The 27,995-nt window shown below is 51.7% G+C and overlaps 4 protein-coding genes across 6 annotated transcripts; 2 read left to right on the top strand and 2 right to left on the bottom strand.

Annotated features, from left to right (window-relative positions):
* The first annotated feature begins 1,533 nt into the window (after positions 1 to 1,533).
* PARP9 (poly(ADP-ribose) polymerase family member 9) lies at positions 1,534 to 8,594 on the top strand. The gene is made up of 9 exons (XM_053471161.1): positions 1,534 to 2,408; positions 3,330 to 3,551; positions 4,050 to 4,265; positions 4,671 to 4,734; positions 4,818 to 5,068; positions 5,775 to 5,946; positions 6,537 to 6,721; positions 7,227 to 7,398; positions 7,742 to 8,594. The coding sequence occupies exons 1-9, from the start codon at positions 1,641 to 1,643 to the stop codon at positions 8,050 to 8,052; spliced, it is 2,361 nt and encodes a 786-aa protein (XP_053327136.1). The 5' UTR covers positions 1,534 to 1,640; the 3' UTR covers positions 8,053 to 8,594.
* A 309-nt stretch (positions 8,595 to 8,903) lies between these two features.
* On the bottom strand, positions 8,904 to 11,896 carry FAIM (Fas apoptotic inhibitory molecule). Of its 2 annotated transcripts, XM_053471622.1 has the most exons (6): positions 11,707 to 11,896; positions 11,343 to 11,403; positions 10,678 to 10,813; positions 10,169 to 10,397; positions 9,949 to 9,998; positions 8,904 to 9,704 (listed from the first exon to the last, which is right to left on the bottom strand). In XM_053471622.1, the coding sequence occupies exons 2-6, from the start codon at positions 11,384 to 11,386 to the stop codon at positions 9,555 to 9,557; spliced, it is 609 nt and encodes a 202-aa protein (XP_053327597.1). In that variant the 5' UTR covers positions 11,387 to 11,403; positions 11,707 to 11,896; the 3' UTR covers positions 8,904 to 9,554. The 2 variants fall into 2 exon arrangements, with proteins under 2 accessions (XP_053327597.1, XP_053327596.1); XM_053471621.1 differs by lacking the exon at positions 11,707 to 11,896 and having other exon boundaries at positions 11,343 to 11,632.
* A 1,375-nt stretch (positions 11,897 to 13,271) lies between these two features.
* HACD2 (3-hydroxyacyl-CoA dehydratase 2) lies at positions 13,272 to 18,832 on the bottom strand. Of its 2 annotated transcripts, XM_053471624.1 has the most exons (8): positions 18,814 to 18,832; positions 17,628 to 17,755; positions 17,374 to 17,491; positions 16,309 to 16,327; positions 16,029 to 16,117; positions 14,221 to 14,342; positions 13,892 to 14,070; positions 13,272 to 13,592 (listed from the first exon to the last, which is right to left on the bottom strand). In XM_053471624.1, the coding sequence occupies exons 2-8, from the start codon at positions 17,747 to 17,749 to the stop codon at positions 13,516 to 13,518; spliced, it is 726 nt and encodes a 241-aa protein (XP_053327599.1). In that variant the 5' UTR covers positions 17,750 to 17,755; positions 18,814 to 18,832; the 3' UTR covers positions 13,272 to 13,515. The 2 variants fall into 2 exon arrangements, with proteins under 2 accessions (XP_053327599.1, XP_053327600.1); XM_053471625.1 differs by lacking the exons at positions 16,309 to 16,327; positions 17,628 to 17,755; positions 18,814 to 18,832 and having other exon boundaries at positions 17,355 to 17,491.
* Positions 18,705 to 27,699, top strand: CEP70 (centrosomal protein 70). Its single transcript, XM_053471160.1, has 18 exons — positions 18,705 to 18,711; positions 18,825 to 18,995; positions 19,967 to 20,004; positions 20,386 to 20,408; positions 22,782 to 22,900; positions 23,007 to 23,130; positions 23,386 to 23,566; positions 23,647 to 23,792; positions 23,928 to 23,991; positions 24,089 to 24,177; positions 24,258 to 24,320; positions 24,400 to 24,499; positions 24,637 to 24,735; positions 25,095 to 25,235; positions 25,312 to 25,480; positions 25,659 to 25,773; positions 27,392 to 27,471; positions 27,571 to 27,699. The coding sequence occupies exons 1-18, from the start codon at positions 18,705 to 18,707 to the stop codon at positions 27,645 to 27,647; spliced, it is 1,806 nt and encodes a 601-aa protein (XP_053327135.1). The 3' UTR covers positions 27,648 to 27,699.
* The last annotated feature ends 296 nt before the right edge of the window (positions 27,700 to 27,995 follow it).

The following is a 27,995-nucleotide window of genomic DNA, read 5'->3' as shown; positions in this document are numbered from 1 at the left end:
CCTGCAGAGCAGATCCCAAAACACCCCAATACCTGCAGAGCAGATCCCAGCACCCCCAATACCTGCGGAGCAGATCCCAGCACCCCCAATACCTGCAGAGCAGATCCCAGCACCCCCAATACCTGCAGAGCAGATCCCAGCCGACCCCTATATCTTCGGAGCAGATCCCAGCAACCACAATACCACCGGAGAGCATCGTGAAATTGGTAAGGACCCCTAAATAATTATCTATCAGGATACAAATTTATGATAAATATGAAAGTGTTAGCATAATCTGTAATCACTTCTCTGTTATTATATATCATATATTATATATCAGGTATTATCCCGTCCCGCATGTTATTATATATCCTGTATTATCCCACCCCGCGTGTTATTATATATCATGTATTACCCCACCCCGTGTGTTATTATATATCATGTATTACCCCACCCCGTGTGTTATTATATATCATGTATTATCCCGTCCTGCATGTTATTATATCATGTATTATCCCACCCCGTGTGTTATTATATATCATGTATTATACGACCCCGTGTGTTATTATATATCATGTATTATCCCGTCCCGCATGTTATTCTATATCATGTATTATCTCATCCCTTGTGTTATTATATATCATGAATTATCCTATCCTGCATGTTATTATATATCATGTATTACCCCGTCCCGCGTGCTATTAAAGATCATGTATTATCCTATCCCGTGTATTGCTATATATTGTGTATTTATAAGTAATGTTTTTTTTCAGCTAGCTAAATATCATTCAAATAAAGACAGGCCATTCCCAGAGGCCCGGGGGCTTTCAGTGATTTATTTACTGATACATTTTATAAAATGCCAATGCCCTCTGCTCCCCCTGGGGGTAGATTATAATATGGCAATGCCCTCTGCTCCCCCTGGGGGTAGATTATAATATGCCAATGCCCTCTGCTCCCCCTGGGGGTAGATTATAATATGGCTATGCCAATGCCCTCTGCTCCCCCTGGGGGTAGATTATAATATGGCAATGCCCTCTGCTCCCCCTGGGGGTAGATTATAATATGGCAATGCCCTCTGCTCCCCCTGGGGGTAGATTATAATATGCCAATGCCCTCTGCTCCCCCTGGGGGTAGATTATAATATGGCAATGCCCTCTGCTCCCCCTGGGGGTAGATTATAATATGGCAATGCCCTCTGCTCCCCCTGGGGGTAGATTATAATATGGCAATGCCCTCTGCTCCCCCTGGGGGTAGATTATAATATGGCAATGCCCTCTGCTCCCCCTGGGGGTAGATTATAATATGCCAATGCCCTCTGCTCCCCCTGGTGGCAGACTATAGTATGGTATATATACCGTATATAGATATATATAGATATATATATATATATAGTACAATAGTGCCCCTGCCCCCCTAGTGGGTATAATATTGTGCTGCCATAAACAGAATCCTCTTATTTATAAAAGTTATAAAGTATCCGCTGCCGGTTCCGCTGCCGGTTCCGCTGCCGGTTCCGCTGCCGGTAACACAGGGATGTTTTTCAGTGCAGGATGCCGGATGCAGAACGCAGACTCGTCCTCCCCCCCAACTCCTACAGCCTGCTGATTGGCAGCGAGGACGCCCTCCGTCAGCTACTCAGGGGAAAATTTGGCTGCCTGATGAGCCTTCAGGGGCCAAGAGCCCAGAAATCGCTTTCTTCCTCGGAATCTCCGGTTCTGTTTTACGAGAAGAATGTCGGAGGCTGTAAAATCACCACGTGGAAGGGGGACATGACGAAGCAGGACGCCGACGCCGTGGTGAACGCAGCCAATGAAGATCTCCAGCATGTGGGAGGCATTGCCTGGGCGCTGGCGGAGGCCGGGGGGCCGCAGGTCCAGCGGGAGAGCGCTCGGTACATGTCTAACCACGGACGGATACCCACAGGGTCTGTTGCCGTCACATCTGGGGGAAATCTCCCCTGCAAACAAATTATTCATGCCGTGGGACCGAGGTGGGATCGGTCCAGCCCGGCCAAGTGTGAGTCGCAGCTGGAAGACGCCATTAAGAGCGTTCTGTCTCACGTAAACCGAGACCACAGAATCCGCTCCGTGGCCATCCCGGCCGTCAGCTCCGGAATATTTGGTTTCCCTTTGGACGGATGCGCAGAAATCATCGTCCGAACCGCCGCGTCTTTCTGCAGCCGCGTGAAATGCGATCACCTGAGGGAAATCCGGTTCGTGAATAACGATGACAGAACCGTTGGTGCCATGACACGCGCATGTGAGCAGATCTTAGGGCCCGGAGATCACCCCAGAGCGTCCCTGGAGGGGGCTTCACAACCCGTCCCTGCGCCGACCTCCTCCCACCGAGCGCCTTTCTCTGCGGAGTCCTTTGGGATCAACGGCCTGAAACTGCACCTTCAAGTAGGATGCATCGAAGACCAAAGCGTAAGTGTCTGCTTGAGGGTCAGATGTACTCGGTGCTGTGTATTAAGGGCTCGTTTTCACATTTAAATGACTCTGTTGCCTAGCGGGATCTGGTAAGGCAGTGCCCCTAAAGCCAGAGCCATTTAGTCAGCACCCCCTGGTGGCAGCGCCTGGTAGAGCAGTGCCCCCGATAAGAGGTCTCGGTATCACAGCACCCCCTGGTGGCAGCGCCTGGTAGAGCAGTGCCCCCGATAAGAGGTCTCGGTATCACAGCACCCCTGGTGGCAGCGCCTGGTAGAGCAGTGCCCCCGATAAGAGGTCTCGGTATCACAGCACCCCTGGTGGCAGCGCCTGGTAGAGCAGTGCCCCTAGTAAGAGGTCTCGGTATCACAGCACCCCTGGTGGCAGCGCCTGGTAGAGCAGTGCCCCTAGTAAGAGGTCTCGGTATCACAGCACCCCTGGTGGCAGCGCCTGGTAGAGCGGTGCCCCTAGTAAGAGGTCTCGGTATCACAGCACCCCCTGGTGGCAGATTCGGGATTCGCAGATGCCGCGTTATGGCCGGTGAGTTTATCTGTGTCTGTAGCTGAATGAGGAATTTACCCCAAGTAACTCTCACGCTGGGCTGCGCGGCCCGGTATTATCAGCATCATCCTTTCTGCTATAATATATCTAATAAGTAGTATTACCCCTCTTCTGATTAATGCTCGCCCTGAGCTAATAAATATTATATTATTGCCCCCTAATCATATGCTAATCATGTTTACTTCTCTAATAATTATGACTCCATTATTAGTTAATATAACCTCTCTCATCATTCTAATTACCCCTCCACTAATTATTGTTACCCCTCCAGTGATTTTATAATGATTCACCTAATAATAATGATCACCCTTTATCATTTATTACTACCCCTCTAATAATCATTTTTGCCTCTCGTCACAGAGCACGGTTATTGTAAACTCCATATCTTCTGACCTAAATCTCAGTTTTGGGAGAATCTCCAACGCGATTCTGCAGAGAGCCGGATCTCAGCTACAAGAAGAGATCAATCGGTTCAAACAAAGACGCGGATCCTCGCTGATCCCCACAAAAGGATTCGGCCTGCCGTGCGAGTACGTCTACCACGTCATACTGACATCATACTCCGGGTCCGCAACAGAGTCGGTACGTAACCCCCCCCCCCCAGCCCGCCTCGGGGAGGAATGAGCTGGGAATATAAATCTGAAGCCGTCTCAGATGTATGAAGCATGTGTTTAGAATGGTCACGCGTGTGCAGAGAGCGGATGAGGATTTTAGGGCAGCCTGTATGTGATACTCTGTGTCTCCATAGCGCGCGGCCCCTTGTTATTACGCGTGTTCGCCGCTAGGCTGCTTGGTGCCCAACATGTAGCGGAATATTTATTAGCGCCATAAAGCAGTAGATGAGGGGCTATCGCTGGTCTGCGGGGGGCTCCCTCGTTTGCTCGTAAAGTCGCTGGGATCTTTTTATTTGTTAATTTTCACTTTGTGGATTTCCAGAATTTCAGGTAATTTCAGTAAATGATTTTTATGGCAGGATCTCAGCTTTTATCCCCCACTCACCCAACAGAGTGTAAGCTCCTGGGACAATGCCAGGGATAGGGTAATGATTGTTACATTAACCCATTCTCCTCTGAACCCCAGGATATTGGCGAAGCGATCTATGCCTGCTTGGCCCGGGCGCAGAAACACGGATCTCGCTCCATCTCATTCCCCGCGCTGGGCTCGGGGCTTCTGGGATTTCACAAACCGGCAGTGGCTGAAATCATGACGCAGACGGTGGTCCAGTTTGCGCAGGAAGCCGTGCGGACCCTCGACGTTCACTTTGTGATCCACCCGGGCGACTCGGACATGTTCACGGTGGGTCACATTTTCCCCAGATTCCCGGCCCTCTACAGACTATTTATCACCCTGACAGCCCCACAGGTGGCAGACGGCAGCTGCCCCTTTGTTACAGTCAGGCCAGGACTCTCATCACCCCAAGGCAGCACCCAGCGGCTCTACTGGGAAGTGCATTTAAGATTAGGATAGAAAGGCTTTGTGCTCTGGCCCCAGTGAATCCCAGTTCCCCCAGTGAATCCCAGTTCCCCCAGTGAATCCCAGTTCCCCCAGTAAATCCCAGTTCCCCCAGTAAATCCCAGTTCCCCCAGTGAATCCCAGTTCCCCCAGTAAATCCCAGTTCCCCCAGGGAAAACCAGTGCCCCCAGTGAATCCCAGTGCCTCCTTAGTGATGATAACACCTGCTTTTTCAATTTCCCCCTAAAGATATTGAAGGCGACGCTGCAGCGCATGCCCGGAGTATTCCCAATCCAAGCAGCTGAACCACAAGGTGAGGACACGGGGCTCGCAGGGACGGAGCGTTAGGACCCGAGGCTCTCAGCCGAACACTCATGATTTTGGAAGTATTTGCAGGGCCCGGAGTCTCAGTAGAAGAAATCTGCGCAATTATCAGGGGGCCGAGCTATGAAGATGTTCTAGAAGCAGAGAACTGGCTGGAGAAGTCAGTCCTGAGCCACGAGACCACGAACATCCGGAACAATCACATCGTATTGTTCGGGGAAAAGGAGCACGACGCGTTGGCGGAAGCGGCTGGCGTGGAGATCGCCGAGTCCCTGGCCGATGGGATCTTCTCTCTGAGTGTAACGGGGAACGCGGAGGAGAAGGTGACGCGTTTACAGGATCAAGATCATCAGGAAGGGGGTCTCAATATGTCCAGCCTGGGGGGAGAACAGAGAGAGAGGGGATGGGAGAGAGAAAGAGAAGAGAGAGAGGGGATGGGAGAGAGAGAGACGGGGAGAGAGGATGAGAGAGACAGGGGAGAGAGAAAGAGAAGAGAGGGGATGGGAGAGAGAGAGAGACGGGGGAGAGAGAAAGAGAAGAGAGAGGGGATGGGAGAGAGAGATAGAGAGACGGGGAGAGGGGATGGGAGAGACAGGGGAGAGAGAAAGAGAAGAGAGAGGGGATGGGAGAGAGAGAGAGACGGGGAGAGGGGATGAGAGAGACAGGGGAGAGAGAAAGAGAAGAGAGAGGGGATGGGAGAGAGAGAGAGAGAGACGGGGAGTGAGGATGAGAGAGACGGGGGATAGGAGATAAATGTAATAAAGGACGGGAGAAAAGTTACAAGAAGAGCCCGGAATCCAACACTAGAGGCTCAGAGGCTGAGATGGAATGGAAGGAAGTTTTACTTTACTGAGGGGGAGGTAGATAAGTGGAACAGCCTCCCAGCAGAAGTGGTAGAGGGTAATACAGTGAGGGTATTAAACATGCATGGGATAGACATACGGCTCCTGAATCTAAGACGAGACCAGCGACTGATTAAGGTCTGGAGACGAATGGCTCTTACCTGCTGTCAAACTCCATGTTTTTAAGGTGAGGGCCGTGGTGCAGGTGGAGAAGGATCTACTCAGGGTTCAGGAGGAGCTCCTTAGAATGCTGGAGGAGGATCTGATCCAGAACGCTGTGCGTTGGTCCAACGTGAACGGGACGCAGAGACACCAGAACCCTGACCCCATTACCCCGGAGAAGGGATCACTGACGCAGGGTAAGAAAATACTTTTGGGGACATGGCTGCCCCATGACGTATATTTACTGCAGAAAAGCATCCTGGATGAGGATCCCCTGGGGTGGCGGGAGAAGCCGATATCTCTGGTTCACGCGGAGCTGCTTTAAGGGCTCTTTCATTATTGTTACTAAAAAACCCTGACGTACGCCAGCGCGGGGTGCCACGGCATTAACCCGATTACCTCAACGTGTGGATGGGCTTTGGGGTATGTGGCCTGTGCTATTGCGCATAGGGCCACAGTCAGGGGTCCCTCGGCCCTCCAGACCCTCCATTAGGAAGATTTAGTGCTCCTCACGTGATCGAGTTACAATGTACAATATGGGACACAACTCCTTATATCCCCCCCGGACCCCAATAATTATATTCTTAAAAATAATATGAGATTCGTCCCACTTGAGGTGGCCCCATTAAATCTTATTTTTAGGGCCCTTGGATTCCTTGAGTTTCTCCGGGGGAAGATCCCGTGTGATTTCCCGGCTGGGCTGCCGGCACCGGGGTCCGCACGCACCGTTTAGAAGCCATGCCTATTAACCCATTGACTGGTCCGTTAAGGTCGTTTGTCTTTTCAGGCCCTTTATATTCCGCGAAGAGCGGATCCCAGGAGCGGGTGACGGCCCCGTGGCCCCCGCTGGTGAGAGAGACGCTGGATGGCGGCTGCCCCCAATTTCAAGAGAAAAAGAATGAGTTTACGACAGCGAATCTTACGCTTCTGAAGGTACGTGGATGGCTGAGGTTATTAGGTTTGGGGTCAGAGGTAATGCGGATCCCAACATGTCGCATAGAAAGGGGGCACTTTTGCTCTAGGAGGTGTGGTTAGGGGTGTGCCTGGGGCGGGGTTATTTGTGTTACTGGGTGGGGCATTCAGAAGAATAATGGTCTGTAGGATCCTGCGATACCCTCATACCCAGCAAACATTCAGAGCTCGTAGAAAAGAGGGGCATCAGGGGAGGAGAGAGGGGCATCAAGGGGGGGGGCATCAAAGGGGGGAGAGGGGCATCAGGGGAGGAGAGAGGGACATCAGGGGGAGAGAGAGAGGGGCATCAGGAGGGGAGAGAGGGACATCAAGGGGGGAGAGTGGGACAGGGGCCCTGGGGCTGCACCAGTCTGGCTGTCAGTTCCTAACCCTCCTGTGTGCAGTGTGTGTGCGTGTTTATAATGTGTGCGTGTTTGCCAGTGGCTCCTGCCCCTCTCCTGGCACCCCTGGGGTGAGGGGACTCGGGGGCCGTCGGCTGCCTGCTTCACTTTTTTGATTGTTTCAGATGGAGAGGATAGAGAACGGCCCCCTGGCTGCTGTTAACCGATCAAAAAGAGGGAACAAAGACTTTTCCGCCTCGGGAAGCGGCGTTCGCACGTTGTACATGCGCGTTCCTGCCGAGTGCTGCCGACTAATCTGCAGAGTGGGATTTCACAGACTCTACTCATGTGCCGTAGGTGGGTGGAGACAGGTGGTAGTAACCCCTCCCACACTGCCCAGGTCATTTGCATGTATGGTCATGATGTCATAGAGGGAATATGAATCACCCGCATGTGATGTCACATAGCAGCTAAGAAATGGGTTTTTTTGTTCTAATTGTCCCATTTTCCCCAATTTTTCTGCTGACCTGGAGGTCGCCACTGTAGGCGGTCCTGGGAAATGCAGACTCCACCCTCAGCATCCAAACCCCCCCGCTGCTTGTTGCTTTACAGCAGAATGAATGAAATTCCCCGCGCCGCGCGTTAAACATCCGTGTAAATCGTGTAAAATTCACGTTTTTTATTTTTCTCTCTATTTCAGGTTCGAAGTACGGAGCCGGGATTTATTTCCACAGAAGCCTCACCGACGCGCTGGAGGGGGGGGCCGCGCTCCCAGACCCCGGCAGCCTCGTTTATATCTTCCAAGCTGAGGTCACGGTCGGTAAATTCACCGAAGGAAGGAGCTCCTGCCCCCTGCCGCCCGCCGTCGGCTCCGACGAATTAGAGCTCTACGGAAGTTTGGTGGATTCGGCGTCAGGTCCTAAAACCTTTGTCATTTTTGACCGTTATCGCGCTCTCCCGCGCTTCCTCTTCACCTGTAAATGGAACGGCCCCCGCGGCTCCTACGTTTAATCTCTAAATACAGTTCGGGTTCCCCGCTCTATCGTTATCAGCCGGTTATCGGCCGAGGGATTCAGAGAACCAGCTTTACAATCAACTTTCAAAGCCTCAGAGGTCTCTTGTTCAGATGTCACAGCAGAGTTAGGATTGAGGAAAAAGAACGCCGTGTTGTTTAAAGCTGCTGTTCCACCTCTTGTGCCTTTAACACTTTTTATAACTCAATAAGAAACAGAGGTAATTAACTCGTACATTTTGCCTCATTCGTAATTTTTGCCGGGAACGCCTTAATTGTCACGTGACAAAAGAACCAGGCCGTGACAGCGGGGTGGGGGGTAAAATAATATCGTTTTGAATTGATTTTTAAGAGGGGAGGAAGTAGAAAAATATAGAAACTCGGATGAGACGCAGCAACCCAATCACTTTGTTTATTGAAATTAAATGTGTTTTTAAAAGCAAAAATCTTTACAAAAATACAGAAATCAGTAAATTGATGGCTTTGTATATTTTTTCGAACACTTTATATATTTCTGAAATAAATGTGATTATTGATCCTGTCCGGTGGGCGTCTCTCCTGCCTAAGAGATCGTTTGTTTTGTCTGCCCTGGAGTCACCAGCAGCTCATTGGCTGTGACATCATTACTTACAATTTTATTACATCATAGCTACTGCTATCTTGGGATTTTTACACAGACAGCTGGACACTGACAGACGGGCTGTCCTTCCCCAGCCTTCACTGCGATTTATAAAAGGACAGGCCCCTGTATAATGTATAGATAAATCGGTGACCGGCCCCTGTATAATGTATAGATAAATCAGTGACCGGCCCCTGTATAATGTATAGATAAATCGGTGACCGGCCCCTGTATAATGTATAGATAAATCAGTGACCGGCCCCCTGTATAATGTATAGATAAATCAGTGACCGCCCCCTGTATAATGTATAGATAAAAGAGAGGGAAGGAAGGGCACACAGGGGTACTCGGATATCGGGCCAGACGCAGGAAATTCAGGGTTTAGGGTTTATAATAAATAACGTTTCTATTTTGTTAAAATAATGAAAAAATATAATTTGAAATAAAACACATTTTTTAAATAAAGTTCTGTATAAATCGGACAGTAAATGTTTCCTTGAAGAGGCTTTTACACAGGTGTGCAGCTATAGGCTTGTTCCCCTTCACCGCCTCACTTCCTGTTCAACCAGGAAGTGTGCAGCCCGTTCCAGGCATGTGCAGATGTAATGTCCTTCCCTCCAGCCATCACTTCCTGTGGCCCCGATGGCCGAGGCTTCCCTCCCTCCCCGTCCTGTCTGTTTCTATAACTTTATCACACAAAAGACTCCAGGCTGCTCTAGATACGAACATCCGCTAAGCTGACGTTAGAACCTCTTCGCCGGGCGCCACGCGGAGCGCCGCCACACACTACAGTATGTGCTGGGAGGGGGGACTTCACTAATGGCAGGGAAGAGGTTAAACAGTTCTACCGCGGCCCCCGCTCTGTGCGCACGGACAGCACTCTTACTCCACGCTCTCGGGGACTTCTCGCTCGTCGACGATCAGCGTGTGGATGATGCCCTCCCTGCGCTTCCCGCTGCTCACGGCTTTGATGTAACAATCGTGCTCTCCGATCGTGAAATGCGTTTCCGTGCCGTCCTCCACAAACTCCCCCTGCGGAGACAGAGAGTCAGGAGGGGGCGGGGGCCGTAAAAAGAGAAGCGGGGGGCTGCTTTACACGCAAAACAAAAATGAAAGAAAATACTAAAGGATTTTTTTTTAAAATAGAGTTTGGCTTGGAGTGAGGAGGAGCCACGCCGGCCCACGAGCATCTCAGTGAGCCATGAGTTATCATATTGACCCCCCCCCCGGATTAACTGCCCGCTCCCATCCCTGGGGTGCTTTATCCGATACTCACCGCCGTCTCCATCTTCTTGCCGTTGCACCAAACGTCCATCGTGTCCTTCTCTGAAACACAGACTCTGGTTAATTCAGATCGCGCCACGAAGTACACAGTATTCCTAACCAATGCCAAGCAAGAAAAAGAGGCGCCCCTCCCCCCGCATTAACTCCGTTTTGTCCTGACGCCGGTGCGCGATTGCACCGTTTCCGGCCAGGCAACTAAAGCGCTGCGTTACCTAGCACCACCCTGCAGTCCTCGCCGTCCACGTGCAAAATCCACGTGTTGGTGGTCTTGGAACGGTTCTCCATGTACTTTTTCAGGCTCTTGCCGTTGACTTCCAGCGTGTACTCGTAGGCGAAGCCACTGACGGCATCGATGTTAATCGTGGCCTTCGTCTGCGAGGCTCCCACCGGGAAGGTTTCTTTTCCCACGAGTTTAAACATCCAGTCTTTGCGAATAATTTCCTGGACACAGAGAAACGTGGACACATTAACCCTGTGGACGGTTTACAAATAATATAAAGGGGGGGGCGTTTAACAAATTCTCTCTGGCCCCTAATATAAAAAATAAGCAAAAGCAACTTCAGCCAATCAGAAAGCAGCTCTCTCACCATCACCTATAGACAGGTCTGCGCTCGTGGCCAGGGGCTCGTGGCCGGATCACATTCTGCCTAAACAAAAAAGGGTTTAAAGGGTTGAGAGGAGGAATAACGGAGATTCCATCGGGGACACGGCTCAGGATTACCTTCCCATCCACGTGCACCACTCTTTTTCCCGACGTGGTTCCGTGCTCAAATTCGATCTTGTGGATCCCGTCGCTCAAAGCGATCTCCCAGACGGCGACTAAATCAGACATCTTTTCTAGGCGTCCGTAACGAGACCTGAGGAGCAGAGCGAGGACACGTTACAGAAGACACACGTAGTGCAGCGTGTCAGCCTCACGCGCTAACGCCACGGAGAACACATGGCTTTAGTAGGATTAGAGCCTGGAGAAGACGGATTAGGAATCGGCAGAAGAGACGCACCTGGGAGAGGCGAGGATTACAGAGACTCCCCGGGACTGCTGAGCGCTGCGCTGTATGCTTTATACACATGGAGGGGCCCCGGGGAACCCCGACCCTCCCATATAGTGAGAGGTGGCCACGTCAGGCCCCGACCCCTCTGACAGAGCAACCGATCGGCCCCTATATAATACCCACGGGTGTTCATACCCTGCAGAGACCCCGGCAGCCCACCGCGTGGCAACAAACCCACCTGGAAGGGGCTGTCCACAAGGGCCGAGCACAGCACTTACAAAGTGTAACCGGATCTGGATCTCCCGGGGTACGGAATACTCTCAATCCCGCTAGGAAGTAAGGCGGTCGGAGGAACCCCGAGGACCCCAGATCCCCGCTGGCCGGAGGTAGTTACCTGACTTCATCTTCATGGACTGTGAGCTCCTCGCGAGACGCCATGGAAACAAAAACAGGTGCTAAAAGCAGCAGGAAGACAAGACGAGAGCGGAGTGAGCGCAGCCCAGCACACAAAGGGTTACAGGACCAACCAGCGTACATCACACCAGCAAACAAAGGGTTACAGGACCAACTCGCGTACATCACACCGGCAAACAAGGGGTTACAGGACCAAACCATGTCAAAACAGGACAGGATCAGACAGCGCGGGTCTCTATGTAATGTGGGGGATGTGACTGCGTTATCAGGACTGGCTCCGGAGGGACTAGGGCGGGTTTTACCCTGCTGTAAATGAGAATAGACAGTGTGGCCCCCGCACTCACCTATACCCGGCCGGAAGTTCCGTGTGTAGCGGTCTTTGCTACCAGGGCAACAGGAAGACCGGAAGCGCTTGGGACCACAGACAAACCTACTGAAAGCTACAGCCAATCAGGAGAAGTTTAATATCTTTCGTATGATTGGTTGGAAAGGCCACACTCTGTCCGAGCACCCGGGTTACAGAGCGGTTGCCATGGAGACACCAATCGCACCATCGGCTGGGAGAGACGGAAGCTCCAGGCTGTATCATTGTGCAGTGTAGGGAGGGGGGTGTTGGGCCTGCTCACACTGCACTGGGGATGGGGGGGCTGGTGAGGCGAGTCCACTTCGCGAGGATGGGGGGAGCTCACTTTCCAGTCACGGGCTGGTGAGATGGGATCAGCTATTTGTGCAGTTGGGAGGGGGTGCAGTGTGACGTGGTGTCCTTTTAGGGCTCCTCGAGGGCGGGGCTATGCAGAGTTCAGAGACGAGCAAGCCAGCAACACTTGGTCCCCATTTATCATCTGATATTTCAATGAAAATGCAAATGTGTCTTGGTGCTCATGGTAAAGGGGGGGGGGTGGTCTGCTGGGGTTGGCTTTCGGTGACCCCGGATGATGTTCACAGACAGAGTGGTCTTTAGAGCACCGCAACTCCCAGCATCCGCAGATAAACCAGGCAATTAGGGGACACAAGATGCTTCACAGCCTCCCATCACTCACAGGGTTAAAGGGAAGTTGGATTATGGGTAATGAGTGGTTAGGACCCCACTCCAGATGACGCTGCAACCCCCACACTCGGGGGCCAGTCAGCTATCCCACCGACATAAGCACCTTAGACGGTCCGGCTCCACCAGCATTAAAGCTGCGGTTCCACCGCTGTTTATAAAGCTGTGCAGGGTGTCGGGGCCATTAATAATAACCCTTTAAGCTCCAGATTTTGCCCCCTCAACCTTTTTATGCAATTAACCCCTTCAGAGGGGAGAATGAACGGGCAGCGGGAGGAAGCGCACTTAATACCAACGTTCTCCTACCGGCAGGGTAACCGCCGCACATCCGCTTCTTCTCCCTGCCCTGGGGTAGTTTCAGTATTAACCCCTGAGGAGCACCGGACACACCCAGGAGCACCAGGGCAGGGGGATGCGGGGGCCCCGCGGGTCACCATTCCAGTTCATTGTCAATCCGCAGTAAGTTTTAATGATGTCGCTTAATTTAACTCCACGCTCGCTGGAAGCCCCTCACTACGTGGAGCTGCAGGTTCCACAGGGATACGTACCGGACACCAGGAGCAGAGCCGCCTCCGCCCGCCACGTGCTGAGCATTTAAATTACTCCTTATCTGCCCCCTGCCTGCCCCATGAGAGGAAAGAGGCCACGACGCTGAGGACGGGGGAGGGGCTGGTTTTACTGGAATCTACTTTACAGAATATGCAGACATCACGTGACTTCATCACTAACCGGGAGCCCGCACATGTAACCGAGGGCCGCAGACGGGCCACGCAGCTTCACGCACACTCCGGCCGGTTAGTGGAACACGCCACATGCATCAAATCCACGCTCAGCAGCCAAGCGCAGCACAGAGAGGCTTCAGAGTCATCGCTTTACGAGCTTTTAGTACCAAATACAAGACATTTCAGGATTATAAAAAGACAAAGTAGCGAAACCATTCAGTCCCAGCGCATGCTGCACGCGTGGCCCTCGTGGCCCCGTGTTAGACCGGAAACAGGGTACATGATTCACATTCCTGCAGATTTACCTCCCGTGGATTTTGTGTTAAATGAAGATTCAAAAAGTCTGCAAAAAAACCCAACCAGAACCAGGCGTGGCTGAGCGGGGGTTAATCTGCCTTCTTGTGGTCAGCGTGGAGGACCTTCCGTCGCTGGTGCAGCATGTGGAAGTAGAGCTGCGGGAAGACTGGGAGAGAAGGAAGAACGTGAGCGACACGCGTGGCCAGGAACTGTGACCAGAAACCACGACCCGGCCACCACGGAACCACGCTGGAGCGATCGGTGCCCCCCCCCTTAGCTACCGTCACTAAACCCCCTCCAATCATGCGAGGGCCCAGGAGCGTGCGGGGGTTAAACAGCAGGGGGTTGAGCGATGATGTCATAAAACCAAGGGAAACGTGGAGGGGGCTTGGATTTACGTGATGTAAGCGCTGCTCTCTCGCTGTGCATATGGGGTGTCACACGTGGAAGGCACGTGGTACTCACGGGGAATGTAGGACACCATGACGAGGATGAGGAAGGCGTGGTAGTCGAAGGAGAAGTTGTACTTGTTGGGGAGGCTGATGGAGTATAACCCCCTCTGCTTAACAAAGGGCAGCGCCGCGTAGATGGTCAGCAGTTCCCCCGTTACCCCCATGGGGTAGAGCGCGATGAACAGGGTGTACCTGGGGGGGCAAGAAGCAGACAGTCACCGCCTGGGAGGCCACGGGCCACGGCAATCAATCCCACAGATTGCTGTATTCAGCGCCGGGGGTAATGCTTGGGAAAGGGGGGCTTCTCAGAGGACTCAACCCCCCCCCCCCCCCCGTACTCACCTGGCCCACTTGATGATGTAAGGTAAGTGGTTTAGGAGGCTGAACGTATAAAACAAATAGCGGACGATTTCAGTGACTGTCCACGCGGCCACGAAAAGCAGAACCGAGTCTTCACTCTGAACCTAAAAACGGGAGCCGCCAATGAGCTAAACATTATACAGGGGGCCGGTCACTGATTTATCTACACATTATACAGGGGGCCGGTCACTGATTTATCTACACATTATACAGGGGGCCGGTCACTGATTTATCTATACATTATACAGGGGGCCGGTCACTGAGTTATCTATACATTATACAGGGGCAGGTCACTGATTTATCTATACATTATACAGGGGCCGGTCACTGATTTATCTATACATTATACAGGGGGCCGGTCACTGATTTATCTACACATTATACAGGGGGCCGGTCACTGATTTATCTACACATTATACAGGGGGCCGGTCACTGATTTATCTATACATTATACAGGGGGCCGGTCACTGATTTATCTATACATTATACAGGGGGCAGGTCACTGATTTATCTATACATTATACAGGGGCCGGTCACTGATTTATCTATACATTATACAGGGGGCAGGTCACTGATTTATCTATACATTATACAGGGGGCCGGTCACTGATTTATCTATACATTATACAGGGGCCGGTCACTGATTTATCTATACATTATACAGGGGGCCGGTCACTGATTTATCTATACATTATACAGGGGGCAGGTCACTGATTTATCTATACATTATACAGGGGCCGGCTCGCTGATTTATCTATACATTATACAGGGGGCCGGTCACTGATTTATCTATACATTATACAGGGGCCGGTCACTGATTTATCTATACATTATACAGGGGGCAGGTCACTGATTTATCTATACATTATACAGGGGGCCGGTCACTGATTTATCTATACATTATACAGGGGGCCGGTCACTGATTTATCTATACATTATACAGGGGGCCGGTCACTGATTTATCTATACATTATACAGGGGGCCGGTCACTGATTTATCTATACATTATACAGGGGCCGGCTCGCTGATTTATCTATACATTATACAGGGGGCCGGTCACTGATTTATCCATACATTATACAGGGGGCCGGTCACTGATTTATCTATACATTATACAGGGGGCCGGTCACTGATTTATCTATACATTATACAGGGGGCCGGTCACTGATTTATCTATACATTATACAGGGGGCCGGTCACTGATTTATCTATACATTATACAGGGGCCGGCTCGCTGATTTATCTATACATTATACAGGGGGCCGGTCACTGATTTATCTATACATTATACAGGGGGCCGGTCACTGATTTATCTATACATTATACAGGGGGCCGGTCACTGATTTATCTATACATTATACAGGGGGCCGGTCACTGATTTATCTATACATTATACAGGGGCCGGTCACTGATTTATCTATACATTATACATGGGGCCGGTCACTGATTTATCTATACATTATACAGGGGGCCGGTCACTGATTTATCTATACATTATACAGGGGCCGGTCACTGATTTATCTATACATTATACAGGGGGCCGGTCACTGATTTATCTATACATTATACAGGGGGCCGGTCACTGATTTACCTATACATTATACAGGGGGCGGGTCACTGATTTATCTATACATTATACAGGGGGCCGGTCATTGATTTATCTATACATTATACAGGGGGGCCGGTCACTGATTTATCTATACATTATACAGGGGGCCGGTCACTGATTTATCTATACATTATACAGGGCTACCCAGCAGCAATAAATCCCCGGCACGAGATCCACGCACCTCGCGCACGCTGTGTGTCACGGCCCACGTCAGGAACACGCGTGACATCACCTGGAAGGCAGTCAGCACGACGGACGACGGCACGATTCCTGAGGACCGACGACAAGCAGCAGGTTAATACCCGGTTAATACCCCAGCGCTTGGCACGGCATGGAGCCCTCCCCCACCCCAACGGGGCACATGACCTCCCGCGGGCAATATATCAATCGGGCGCAGGGGCCACAGGGGAGGAAATGGCTTCCCTTTGCTTTTAACCCTTTGGGACGTTCCAGTGACTCACCGATTGCACAATGAACAATCTACAAAAGAACAAGAAATAAAACGCGTCAGTTTATTGATCGGATTTCAATGAAATCGCACACATTAGCCCCAAAATCTGTGTAACGGTTACCGGAATCGCATTTTTAGTTTGTTGCTTCCCTCCGGGAGACAAAACAGAAAAGTTCTGGAACTTTTACATTCGTGGACTTCTTTCGATAATCTCATTTACATTAAAGGGTTAATCCCGGCAGAGCTTTCAATGATCGGTGAAAGAAACTCCACCTCTCACTGGGCGTTTCCCCTGTAAGCCAATCAGGATTCAGCGATAAACGCCACTCTGCCTCCTCCTTACCAACAGGTCTCTGCACGGGCAAATGCTGCGGGGGGGTATAATATATACCGTATTTGCTCGATTATAAGACGACCCCCCCCAAAATCTGAATATTAATTTAGGAAAAAAAGAAAAAGCCTGAATATAAGACGACCCCAAAGGAAAAGAGTTTTACCAGTAAATGTTAATTCATGTAAACTATTTTTTTTTAAATAAAAGCTATGATTGAGAAAAATATTTTTTTTTTGTTTTTATTTCCTTGTATTTTCCAACCTGTCCCCCAGTTACGCACATCTGCCCCCAGGCTTGCCACACCAATATGGCCATGATATGCCTTTTAACCCTCTATATGCCACTGTGCCCCATGGTATGCCTTTTGACCCCCTATGTGCCACTCTGCCTCCAGAAATGCCTTATACCCCTATATCCCATTCTGGCATTTAGGGGGTTAAAATGCATATTATGGGGCAGAGTGGCATATAGGGAGGTATAAGGCAGACAGGAGGATCCAGGTGCCCCACAGCGCTGCGGGGGATCTGGATCTTAGTCTCATAATCAGACCTCTATTTGAAGTCTGATTAGAAGACGACCCCGATTAGAAGACGAGGGGTATTTTTCAGAGCATTGGCATTTCGAGCAAATACGGTATATACACAGGGGGGGGGGTATAATATATATATATATATATATATACACACATACACACAGAAAACACCCACCCTCACCCGGCCCACCTCATCCCCCCCGGCCCACCTCCAACAGAGCCCCGGTCTGGAAGAACTTCAGTGGCTTCTCGATGGAGTGGTAGAGATGATGGTGACTCCCTTTGGCCAGATACGAGCGCACTAAGCCCACGGCGATAACCAGCCACCTGTACAAAGAAGCCAGCGGAGACCATGACTACCAAGCGGAGACCCCCGGACCGCGAGGCCATTAACACCATATGGAGGCTGCCGCCGAGCGTGCGGGGGTCCGATGTGTCTCATACTAGAGGATCATTTATTTACCCGGCTGTCATGACAACGTTGTAAATAACCAGGTAGGCTGTTGCAATCGCCCCGGGTCCTTTCCGCTTCTTCTGGGCCCCGCCGTCCATCACCCTGCTGCTTCCTGACGCAGAACTCGCCATGGCTGCCTGAGAGCGGGAGGAACCAGTTACAAAAAACCCAGCATGACGACATTCAGCGCTGGGCGGGACCATAGCCCAACCCCTGAGCACCGCGCCAGCAGCCATAACCCAACCCCTGAGCACCGCGCCGGCGGCCATAACCCAACCCTTACGAAAAAATTACTGCAGTTTTTCTGAAGTAATACTGCAGTTTTTTGGACATGAAAAAACTGCAATACTGCACTTTTACTGCAGTTTTAATGCATTTGTACTTCACTGTACTGCAGTTGTACTGCAGTTATTTTTGTACGGAAGTACAATTGCAATAAAGCTGCAGTACATTGAAGTACAATGCAGTATAATTGCAGTAAAAAAAAAAAGCGCAGTAAATACGCAGTAATAATGCAGTACAGTGAAGTACAAATGCAGTAAAACTGCAGTAAACGTGCAGTAATACTGCAGTAAAAGTACAGTATTGCAGTTTTTTCATGTCCAAAAAACTGCAGAAAAACTGCAGTAATTTTTTGTAAGGGAACCCCTGAGCACCGCGCCAGCAGCCATAACCCAACCCCTGAGCACCGCGCCGGCGGCCATAGCCCGACCCCCTGCGCCCATAACATAACCCCTGCGGACCGCAAGCCCCCGCGCCCACAGTGGCATTAGAGGGGAATCCGTGGCACATGCGCTTTACAGCTGATTGCATCGGCTTTGCCGCCGGCGTGGCTGCTCTGCCGGCCTCCGGCTCCCAGGCTGCAGCTCGCGTTATCTTTGTCTGATACAGGAAGGAGTTCCTGGGATCCCATCAGGGAGAGGGCGCTGGGAGAGGGCGCTGGGAGAGGGCGCTGGGAGAGGGAGGTAGAAGGTGACCTCCCCGCACTGACTGCAAGCTCTGCAGGTTAACAGGCCCTACTACCTCTGCTCAGAGTACAAGGGTCATGTGACGCAGGAGATCAGTGTCCTCACAGCCTAGGTATGAATGGAGGGTAACCGGCGTGTGTCCCGCTCCGCAACCATCAGACCACCGCAGACATCTGCCCCCTGCAACCCCAACAGCCCCCACACCCATCTAGCCCCCACCCCGTTACCCTCGGCGTAGATTCTCGACCCGCGCTCACCGTGTCAGACACAACCTGCTGTCCTGATTCAGCCGCAGCCAATCAGAGGCCGGAATACAGAGCCAACGCTTATTGGGCGAGCTTGTCTGAAGAGGCGTGCCTGAGTTTAGTAACGCCTTCAAAGCCGGACTCAGGAACGCCTGCCGGGGAGAGTAGGGTTAGCATTGATAGTTTTCTATTTAATTACTTTTCTCGTGACGGTAAGTACAGAACCGGATGAGGCCACCTCCGGGTTGAAATTAAGGCTAGGTCACTCGAGGGGCGGGGCTAGCGTCAGCCAATCAGAAATCTCTTTCTTAAGTACCTTCCGTTGTGACAGTTGATGTAGTCCGAAGAGCGCTAAACAGCAGAGCGACCGGGCTTCTCGGCCGTCATTTTGCTGGAGCCCCGCTCTCCGGTTTGAGGGACTCCGGAGACTTTCTTCAATTGGCGTTTGTGTCTTTGTGATCACGCGCCTGGCGTCTCCATAGTTACGGACGGACGTTCACAGGAAGTGTCTTCCTAAGCGCTTTAGTTTGAACCGTACCGGCTGCTGCTGCTGCTGCCGCTGCTGCCCCCGGCCGGTCGGTAAATTGAGTAAGTCCTGTGTGTATCCGGGTGGGGGGGAGTCATACCGAGCGGGTCGGAGAGAGGTCTGAGATCACAGCCCAAGCCGAGACTTGCGCTTCATGACACTTTTATTAACGGGGAAGATGGGAACTTTAGCCTCAGCCCCCTGTCCGCAAGTCTTTAGTCTATCGAGCCCCTCTATGGGCCCCAAGCCTCTGATGCCCCCCTCTCTCCCTCCCCTCCCCTCCCCTCTCTCCCTCCCCTGATGCCCCTCTTTTCTAGGAGGTCAGAATGTTTGCTGGGTATGAGGGGATCGCAGGGTTCTACAGCCCTAAAAGCCCCGATAATGTGTATAGAAACAGCAGGAAACGGCTTTATAAATTAAATGGGGTAAATAAACCCCATTATTCTCCTAAATGCCCTGCCCAGTTACACAGATAACCCCGCCCCAGTCCCATTTCTAACCACGCCCCTTAAAACAAAAATTGCCCTCCGTGTCGCCCGTTTGCAGGGTCGTTCCTGTTCCTGGGGGTAGATTTATAACGTGACGCGAATTGCCTTTGTCTTGTTTCAGGTCACCGGGAGGCGTTATGGACGTCGGACGGGCGCTCGGTGGGTCACGACCCGCTTTCTATTCAGATAATCCGAAAAAACAGATTATTGAGATTCAACCCCCCCCCCTCGCCCCCTCCGGTGGGGTAGTTCGGAGAGTGTGCAGTGAGGGTTAGATGCCCCCGCGGGCCCCATCTGCAGATGCCGTGTAATAATTCCACGTGAAATCTCTCCGGTAACGGGACTTCCTGACGCAGGACTTAATTTCTGCCCCAAACATAAACACGAGGGGCGGTCGTTTCATCCGCGCCGTATTCACCGGCCTGTTATCTCCTTCTCTTTGGTGCGATAAATCCGGCAGAATTCCGCTGAATGTTATTTTCTGTCGGACTCCTGGTTTTTGGTTAAATTTCATTGTTATTTTGTCTTTCTCTGTTCTAGGCGGAGATGACAACGCGTCAAAGGTAAATCTGGGGCCTTTCTTCCAGTTAAGGGGGCGGGGCTTGTGTGGAGAGTAGGTGGGTGTGGCCAAATGCTGCTCTCCTGTATGGAGATTACAGGTAGCCCGGGTGAGATGCAGCAACCCCAGGTATGTAGGTTCTCTGTCTATGGAAGGAGGGGGTATCTGTGCTCTGTATATGGAGGGAGGGAGGGGGGTATCTGTGCTCTGTATATGGAGGGAGGGAGGGGGGTATCTGTGCTCTGTATATGGAGGGAGGGAGGGGGGATCTGTGCTCTGTATATGGAGGGAGGGAGGGGGGTATCTGTGCTCTGTATATGGAGGGAGGGAGGGGGGTATCTGTGCTCTGTATATGGAGGGAGGGAGTATCTGTGCTCTGTATATGGAGGGAGGGGGGTATCTGTGCTCTGTATATGGAGGGAGGGAGGGGGTATCTGTGCTCTGTATATGGAGGGAGGGGGGTATCTGTGCTCTATATGGAGGGAGGGAGGGGGGATCTGTGCTCTGTATATGGAGGGAGGGAGGGGGGTATCTGTGCTCTGTATATGGAGGGAGGGAGGGGGGTATCTGTGCTCTGTATATGTAGGGAGGGAGGGGGGTATCTGTGCTCTGTATATGGAGGGAGGGAGGGGGTATCTGTGCTCTGTATATGGAGGGAGGGAGGGGGTATCTGTGCTCTGTATATGGAGGGAGGGAGGGGGTATCTGTGCTCTGTATATGGAGGGAGGGGGTATCTGTGCTCTGTATATGGAGGGAGGGGGGATCTGTGCTCTGTATATGGAGGGAGGGGGGATCTGTGCTCTGTATATGGAGGGAGGGGGATCTGTGCTCTGTATATGGAGGGAGGGAGGGGGGTATCTGTGCTCTGTATATGTAGGGAGGGAGGGGGTATCTGTGCTCTGTATATGGAGGGAGGGGGGATCTGTGCTCTGTATATGGAGGGAGGGGGGATCTGTGCTCTGTATATGGAGGGAGGGAGGGGGGATCTGTGCTCTGTATATGGAGGGAGGGGGGATCTGTGCTCTGTATATGGAGGGAGGGGGGATCTGTGCTCTGTATATGGAGGGAGGGAGGGGGTATCTGTGCTCTGTATATGGAGGGGGGGATCTGTGCTCTGTATATGGAGGGGGTCTGTGCTCTGTATATGGGGGGGTCTGTGCTCTGTATATGGAGGGGGGGGATCTGTGCTCTGTATATGGAGGGGGGGATCTGTGCTCTGTATATGGAGGGGGGGATCTGTGCTCTGTATATGGAGGGGGGGATCTGTGCTCTGTATATGGAGGGGGGGATCTGTGCTCTGTATATGGAGGGGGGATCTGTGCTCTGTATATGGAGGGGGGGGATCTGTGCTCTGTATATGGAGGGGGGGGGAGTCTGTGCTCTGTATATGGAGGGGGGGGTCTGTGCTCTGTATATGGGGGGGTCTGTGCTCTGTATATGGAGGGGGGGATCTGTGCTCTGGATATGGAGGGGGGGGATCTGTGCTCTGTATATGGAGGGGGGGGGATCTGTGCTCTGTATATGGAGGGGGGTATCTGTGCTCTGTGTATGGAGGGAGGGGATCTGTGCTCTGTATATGGAGGGAGGGAGGGGGGTCTGTGCTCTGTATATGGAGGGGGGGGATCTGTGCTCTGTATATGGAGGGGGGGGATCTGTGCTCTGTATATGGAGGGGGGGATCTGTGCTCTGTATATGGAGGGGGGGGGATCTGTGCTCTGTATATGGAGGGGGGGGATCTGTGCTCTGTATATGGAGGGGGGGGATCTGTGCTCTGTATATGGAGGGGGGGGGATCTGTGCTCTGTATATGGAGGGGGGGGATCTGTGCTCTGTATATGGAGGGGGGGGGGATCTGTGCTCTGTATATGGGGGGGTCTGTGCTCTGTATATGGAGGGGGGATCTGTGCTCTGTATATGGAGGGAGGGGGGTCTGTGCTCTGTGTATGGAGGGAGGGGGGTCTGTGCTCTGTATATGGAGGGGGGATCTGTGCTCTGTATATGGAGGGGGTCTGTGCTCTGTATATGGGGGGGTCTGTGCTCTGTATATGGAGGGGGGGATCTGTGCTCTGTATATGGAGGGGGGGGGTCTGTGCTCTGTATATGGAGGGGGGGATCTGTGCTCTGTATATGGAGGGGGGGGGATCTGTGCTCTGTATATGGAGGGGGGGGATCTGTGCTCTGTATATGGAGGGAGGGGGAGTCTGTGCTCTGTATATGGAGGGGGGGGGATCTGTGCTCTGTATATGGAGGGAGGGGGAGTCTGTGCTCTGTATATGGAGGGGGGGATCTGTGCTCTGTATATGGAGGGAGGGGGGAGTCTGTGCTCTGTATATGGAGGGAGGGGGGAGTCTGTGCTCTGTATATGGAGGGGGGATCTGAACTCTTGTGCCGTTGCAGGAGGAATTTGCAGAATGGGAAAAGACAAACCGGCTTCTAAGGCGCCACGGCTGTGCCCCGGTGCGTGCGCTCAGAGCCCCGGATGGGGGCAGCTTGTCGGGTGAGTGGGGCAGTTTGGGTTACAGAGGGTATTTGATGAGGATATTGTCACACAGGGGGGGGCTCTGGGCTCATGTTTGCCGCCGTCTCTCCTGCGTCTCCCGCAGGGGCGCTGCTGCTGGATGCCGACGCATCTCTGGCTGTGAGAAATGCGATCAAATCACTGGTGCAGGACTCTGAGAGGAGGCAGAATCTGATCCACGATCTCATCCAAGCCAATAACCAGCTGAAGTAAGTCCGAGGAGGCGTGTGCTGCAGAACCGCCCCCTAATGATACCTCCCGCCCCTCACTCATTAGAATGTCACCCCGCCCCTCGCTCGTTAGAATGTCACCCCGCCCCTCGCTCATTAGAATGTCACCCCGCCCCTCGCTCGTTGGAATCCCCGCCCCCTGCGCTTTGTGAATCCGATGGGATTTATTTCCTGTTAATGCCCCAGAGGGGGCAGTTCTGCGCTCGCGTCTCAGGCTCTCCTCCTCTGTCGCAGGGAAGATGTCCGTCTGCAGCAGAGCCGAGCCGACCGCAGCGAGCAGAAAGCCGGCGACTTACGGAAGATTCTGGAAAACGTGAAATCTAAAATCCGGGACCTCGAAGACGATTTTCTCTCCAAAACGTGTAAACAGCAAACGCAGATGAAAAGTCTACTGCAGGAGAAGCAGACGGTGCAGGTCAGCCGAAGAAGAGACTTCAGAGGCTTCGTGCGCTGGGAATAGAATGGTTTGTGATTGGGGGTCTCGGTCTGTATCAGGAGCAGAACCGGAAGTGTCTGGAAAAGCTCCGGGAGCGGGAGGCAGAAATCTCGGAGCTGAGGAGGCGCGTGGCGGGGGCCACGGAGGAGGAGCGGCGGGGGAGGGGGAAAGGACCCCCGACGGAGAACAATGTGCCGGATCTGCAGTGAGTGACTGGAGGCTACAGCGGTGGAGCGGGACACTGAGCGTGGGGGGGGGTCGGTGGCGGGGACACTGAGCGTGGGGGGGGCGGTAGTCGGCTGCAGGTAAAACATGCGCGATGATGGAAATCTCTTTGCAGGACGGAGCTCCCTGAAGGGTCCTTGGATTTGGACGCCAGCCCTAATTACAGAGCTCTCCTAAAGGTGAGACGGAGAATAGTGAAACCCGGTTAATGGCCGCTGTCCGGGGGGCCGCGTCCTCGGGGGGCGCTTCGTAAGGAAATATCTGCTGTTTCTTTAGTCTTTTCAGGAACAAATAAGAGAAGGAAATCGGAGGCGAGAGGAGCTGGAGGGCGAGAATTGGCGGATCCGGAGCGAGCTGGAGAGGAGGTGAGGGGTCCATCGGACATGCGCAGCCCCCCCCGTAGGACTTTAAAGTCCCCGCTTCATTCCGCCATTTTTTCTCGCAGGCCGACGGTCGAGGAACTGAAACGTTACAAACGGCAAGCGAGGCGGCTGCAGAAAGCCCTCCGGTGCGTCATTTACTGACCTCTTGGTGTTCATACGTTTGTTGAATGACATCATAAGTCGTTAACGCTTTCCTGTCCGCAGCAGCCTCGGCGAGACGGAACAGAAGCCGGGGGAGCCGGTAATCACCGCGGTGCAGCATTTGGAGCGGCTGCCGGTCGGCGAGTGCCGGAGATACCTGCAGGTTCAGCCGCTTTCATTGGCATTGGGGGAGGGGTCCGGGGTCGCGTGGCATTGGGGGGGATGGGTCGCGTGGCATTGGGGAATTTTTTGTTAAGCTTTTTAAGTCTCGTTGGACGTGCCACTTTTTCCGCCCCGCAGGCCGCGTGTTCCGAGCTCGACGTGCGGGATTTGAAGGATTTTGTGTCGGTCGTTTCATCCGTGGCCGGAGAAGCGGAAATCTGCGCCAGGCTGCGGAAGGTAACGGCGTGGATTCTGGGGGTGAGAGACGTTCCCCGCGTGGTCTCGCTCGCTTTGGCCGCGTCTCCTTGCGTGATTTATCCCGTGTTCCGTGTGGGCTTCACCCGCGTTGCAGCCACGGACACTAGTGGGAGTGGGGGGGCTGCTCTGTCCGGTTCAAGGTGTTTCTTGGTGGCATCATCCAAGGGCCACGGACAAGTCTGACTTCCTGCACCTTCTCCCGACCGTGGAGATGTGGACCGGGGAGCCGAGAGCGCGTGGCGGTGTGCGGCCCCCGGAGGCAGCGTGCGGCCCCCGGAGGCAGCGTGCGGGTGGGGGCTCGGTGGACGCGTCACGCCTGACGCGTCTCTGTGTTCCAGGCTCTGCACGGAGCTCTGCGGAAGCTGGGAGAGAAGCTGTTACCCCATCGGCAGACGGAGGAGGGCGCCGATGGCCCTGGCGTGGAAGAGCTGCTGCTGCTTGTGGACAGGATGGTGGAGGAGGTGGAGAGCGGGACTCCGGTAACGTTATCCGCGCCGCCGGCTTGGAATCTGCGCTTCTGTCTGCTTTTCCCGAACCTCCATGTTTTACCCCCAGGACGGCTGCCACGTCTCGCCACGCAGACTGCAGGCGCAGCTCTCGCACTTTCGGCGGCTGTTTGACGTCTCGTCGCCGAGCGGCGTGGTCCCCACGATGAACGCCGCGCACCGCCGGCTGGGGGAAGCCGACAACATGATGAGGAACCTACGCTGTCTCCTCGGGATGGGTAACGCTCTTCTCTGCCCCGGGATCTCTCGCCCCGCGTGGCCCTCGCTGGAGATCGTCTCGGGGGTCGCGGCTTCTGGGATTTCCGACGCTCTGTTTTGGGGGTCTCTTTCGTGACGCGCGCTCTTCCCTCTCTGTCCTCTCTTACTCTCCCCTCTCTGTCTCTCTCTCCCCCGTAGACGGTAACGCTTCCTGCAGCGCTCTCGTGACCGGTGTGGGGCGTTTGTGCCGCAACTTGGAGGAGCGAGAGGGTGAGAAGCTGCAGCGCGTTCTGGGGATGCTCGATATAGACAGGTGAGAATAACCCAACGGGGGAGGGGTGTATACACACATATAATACACATACACATGTAATACACATATAATATCCACATAATATCTACATATATATATAATCCCCACATATATATGTATATTATATGTGTGGATTATATATGTATATTATATGTGTGGATTATATATGTATATTATATGTGTGGATTATATATGTATATTATATGTGTGGATTATATATGTATATTATATATGTATATTATATGTGTGGATTATATATGTATATTATATGTGTGGATTATATATGTATATTATATATGTATATTACATGTGTGGATTATATATGTATATTACATGTGTGGATTATATATGTATATTACATGTGTGGATTATATATGTATATTATATATGTATATTATATGTGTGGATTATATATGTATATTATATGTGTGGATTATATATGTATATTATATGTGTGGATTATATATGTATATTATATGTGTGGATTATATATGTATATTATATGTGTGGATTATATATGTATATTATATGTGTGGATTATATATGTATATTATATGTATATTATATGTGTGGATTCTATATGTATATTATATGTGTGGATTCTATATGTATATTATATGTGTGGATTCTATATGTATATTATATGTGTGGATTATATATGTATATTATATGTGTGGATTATATATGTATATTATAATACACGCATATAATACACATACGATATCCACACATATACCGTATTTGCTCGATTATAAGACGAGGTTTTTTTCAGAGCAAATGCTTCTAATCGGGGTCGTCTTCTAATCAGACTTCAAATAGAGGTCTGATTATGAGACTAAGATCCAGATCCCCCGCACTGCTGCGGGGCACCTGGATCCTCCTGTCTGCCTTATACCTCCCTATATGCCACTCTGCCCCATAATATGCATTTTAACCCCCTAAATGCCAGAATGGGATATAGGGGTATAAGGCATTTCTGGAGGCAGAGTGGCACATAGGGGGTCAAAAGGCATTTCATGGGCCACAGTGCCATATTGGTGCGGCAAGCCTGGGGGCAGATGTGCGTAACTGGGGGACAGGTTGGAAAATACAAGGAAATAAAAACAAACAAAAATATTTTTCTCAATCATAGCTTTTATTTAAAAAAAAATAGTTTACATGAATTAACATTTACTGGTAAAACTTTTTTCCTTTGGGGTCGTCTTATATTCAGGCTTTTTCTTTTTTTCCTAAGTTAATATTCAGATTTTGGGGGGGGTCGTCTTATAATCGAGCAAATACGGTATATATATATTCCACACAGATAGTCCACACATACAATACATATAATCCACACATATAATCCACACATATATATGTAATCCACACGCATATATATCACAGATCTCGCACTATAGAGACGCACGGACGCCGTTTATCTGCCCCATGTCTGTTTAAACCCTCTCCTTGGAAATCTACCGAACGCCCCCGCCCCCCCCCCCGCGGTACAATGTGTATTTTTATATATATATATAATATATATATAGCGCCATCATATTCCGCCGCGCTGTACGTCGTCCGCATCCGGCTGGGGGGGCCGGGGGGGCTCTAACGTTACAATTTCTTTTTTTTTTTTTAGCATCATAAACAAGTTACAAGAACACGAGGAGTTCTTCCCGGCGTTTGATGGGTTAATAAAGGAACTTCTTGATCTTTTAGGTAATTTCTGTTATTAAACGTGAATGGAGCCGTTTGTCTGATTCTGCCCCGTTTTTGTTGCCCCCCGCGTGTAATTCCTAAACGTGGTCACTTTTCCAGAAATCAGCCGTTTGGAAGAAATCGTCCCCGCGGTGCGCAGGCTGAGGCGGTTGCCGCCGGTGACGACACGCGAATAACTCGCACTTTTATTCAGGTTTTAGGTTGAAATAAATTTCAAAATTTCCCGTCTTCGTATTTTGTGAAATTCACTGAAATCGTTTGTTTTATGAAATATTTCCATCAGCTGAAATCTTCCTCAAGGTACCGGCCACGAGCCACGGGCCACGAGCGTTAAGCACTCACCCAAAAAACCTCCCTCCTAACTCTTACCAACCTCTCCCACGACCTGGCATTTTGCCCCCTTTACCCTGCTGCGTGGCTCTCGCGCCGTGGAAGGCGAGGGCAGAACCCTGCAGAGCGTCTGCGGACGGCCACCGATTACACAAAGCTGTCGCGTTCCACTCGTTAACGTGTAGCGTGTAAAC

This window comes from Spea bombifrons, chromosome 7, assembly GCF_027358695.1.
Source record: "Spea bombifrons isolate aSpeBom1 chromosome 7, aSpeBom1.2.pri, whole genome shotgun sequence".
Lineage (NCBI taxonomy): Eukaryota > Metazoa > Chordata > Amphibia > Anura > Pelobatidae > Spea > Spea bombifrons.
Note: the sequence above shows the minus strand (reverse complement) of the source record. Positions and strands in the feature narration are given on the sequence as shown.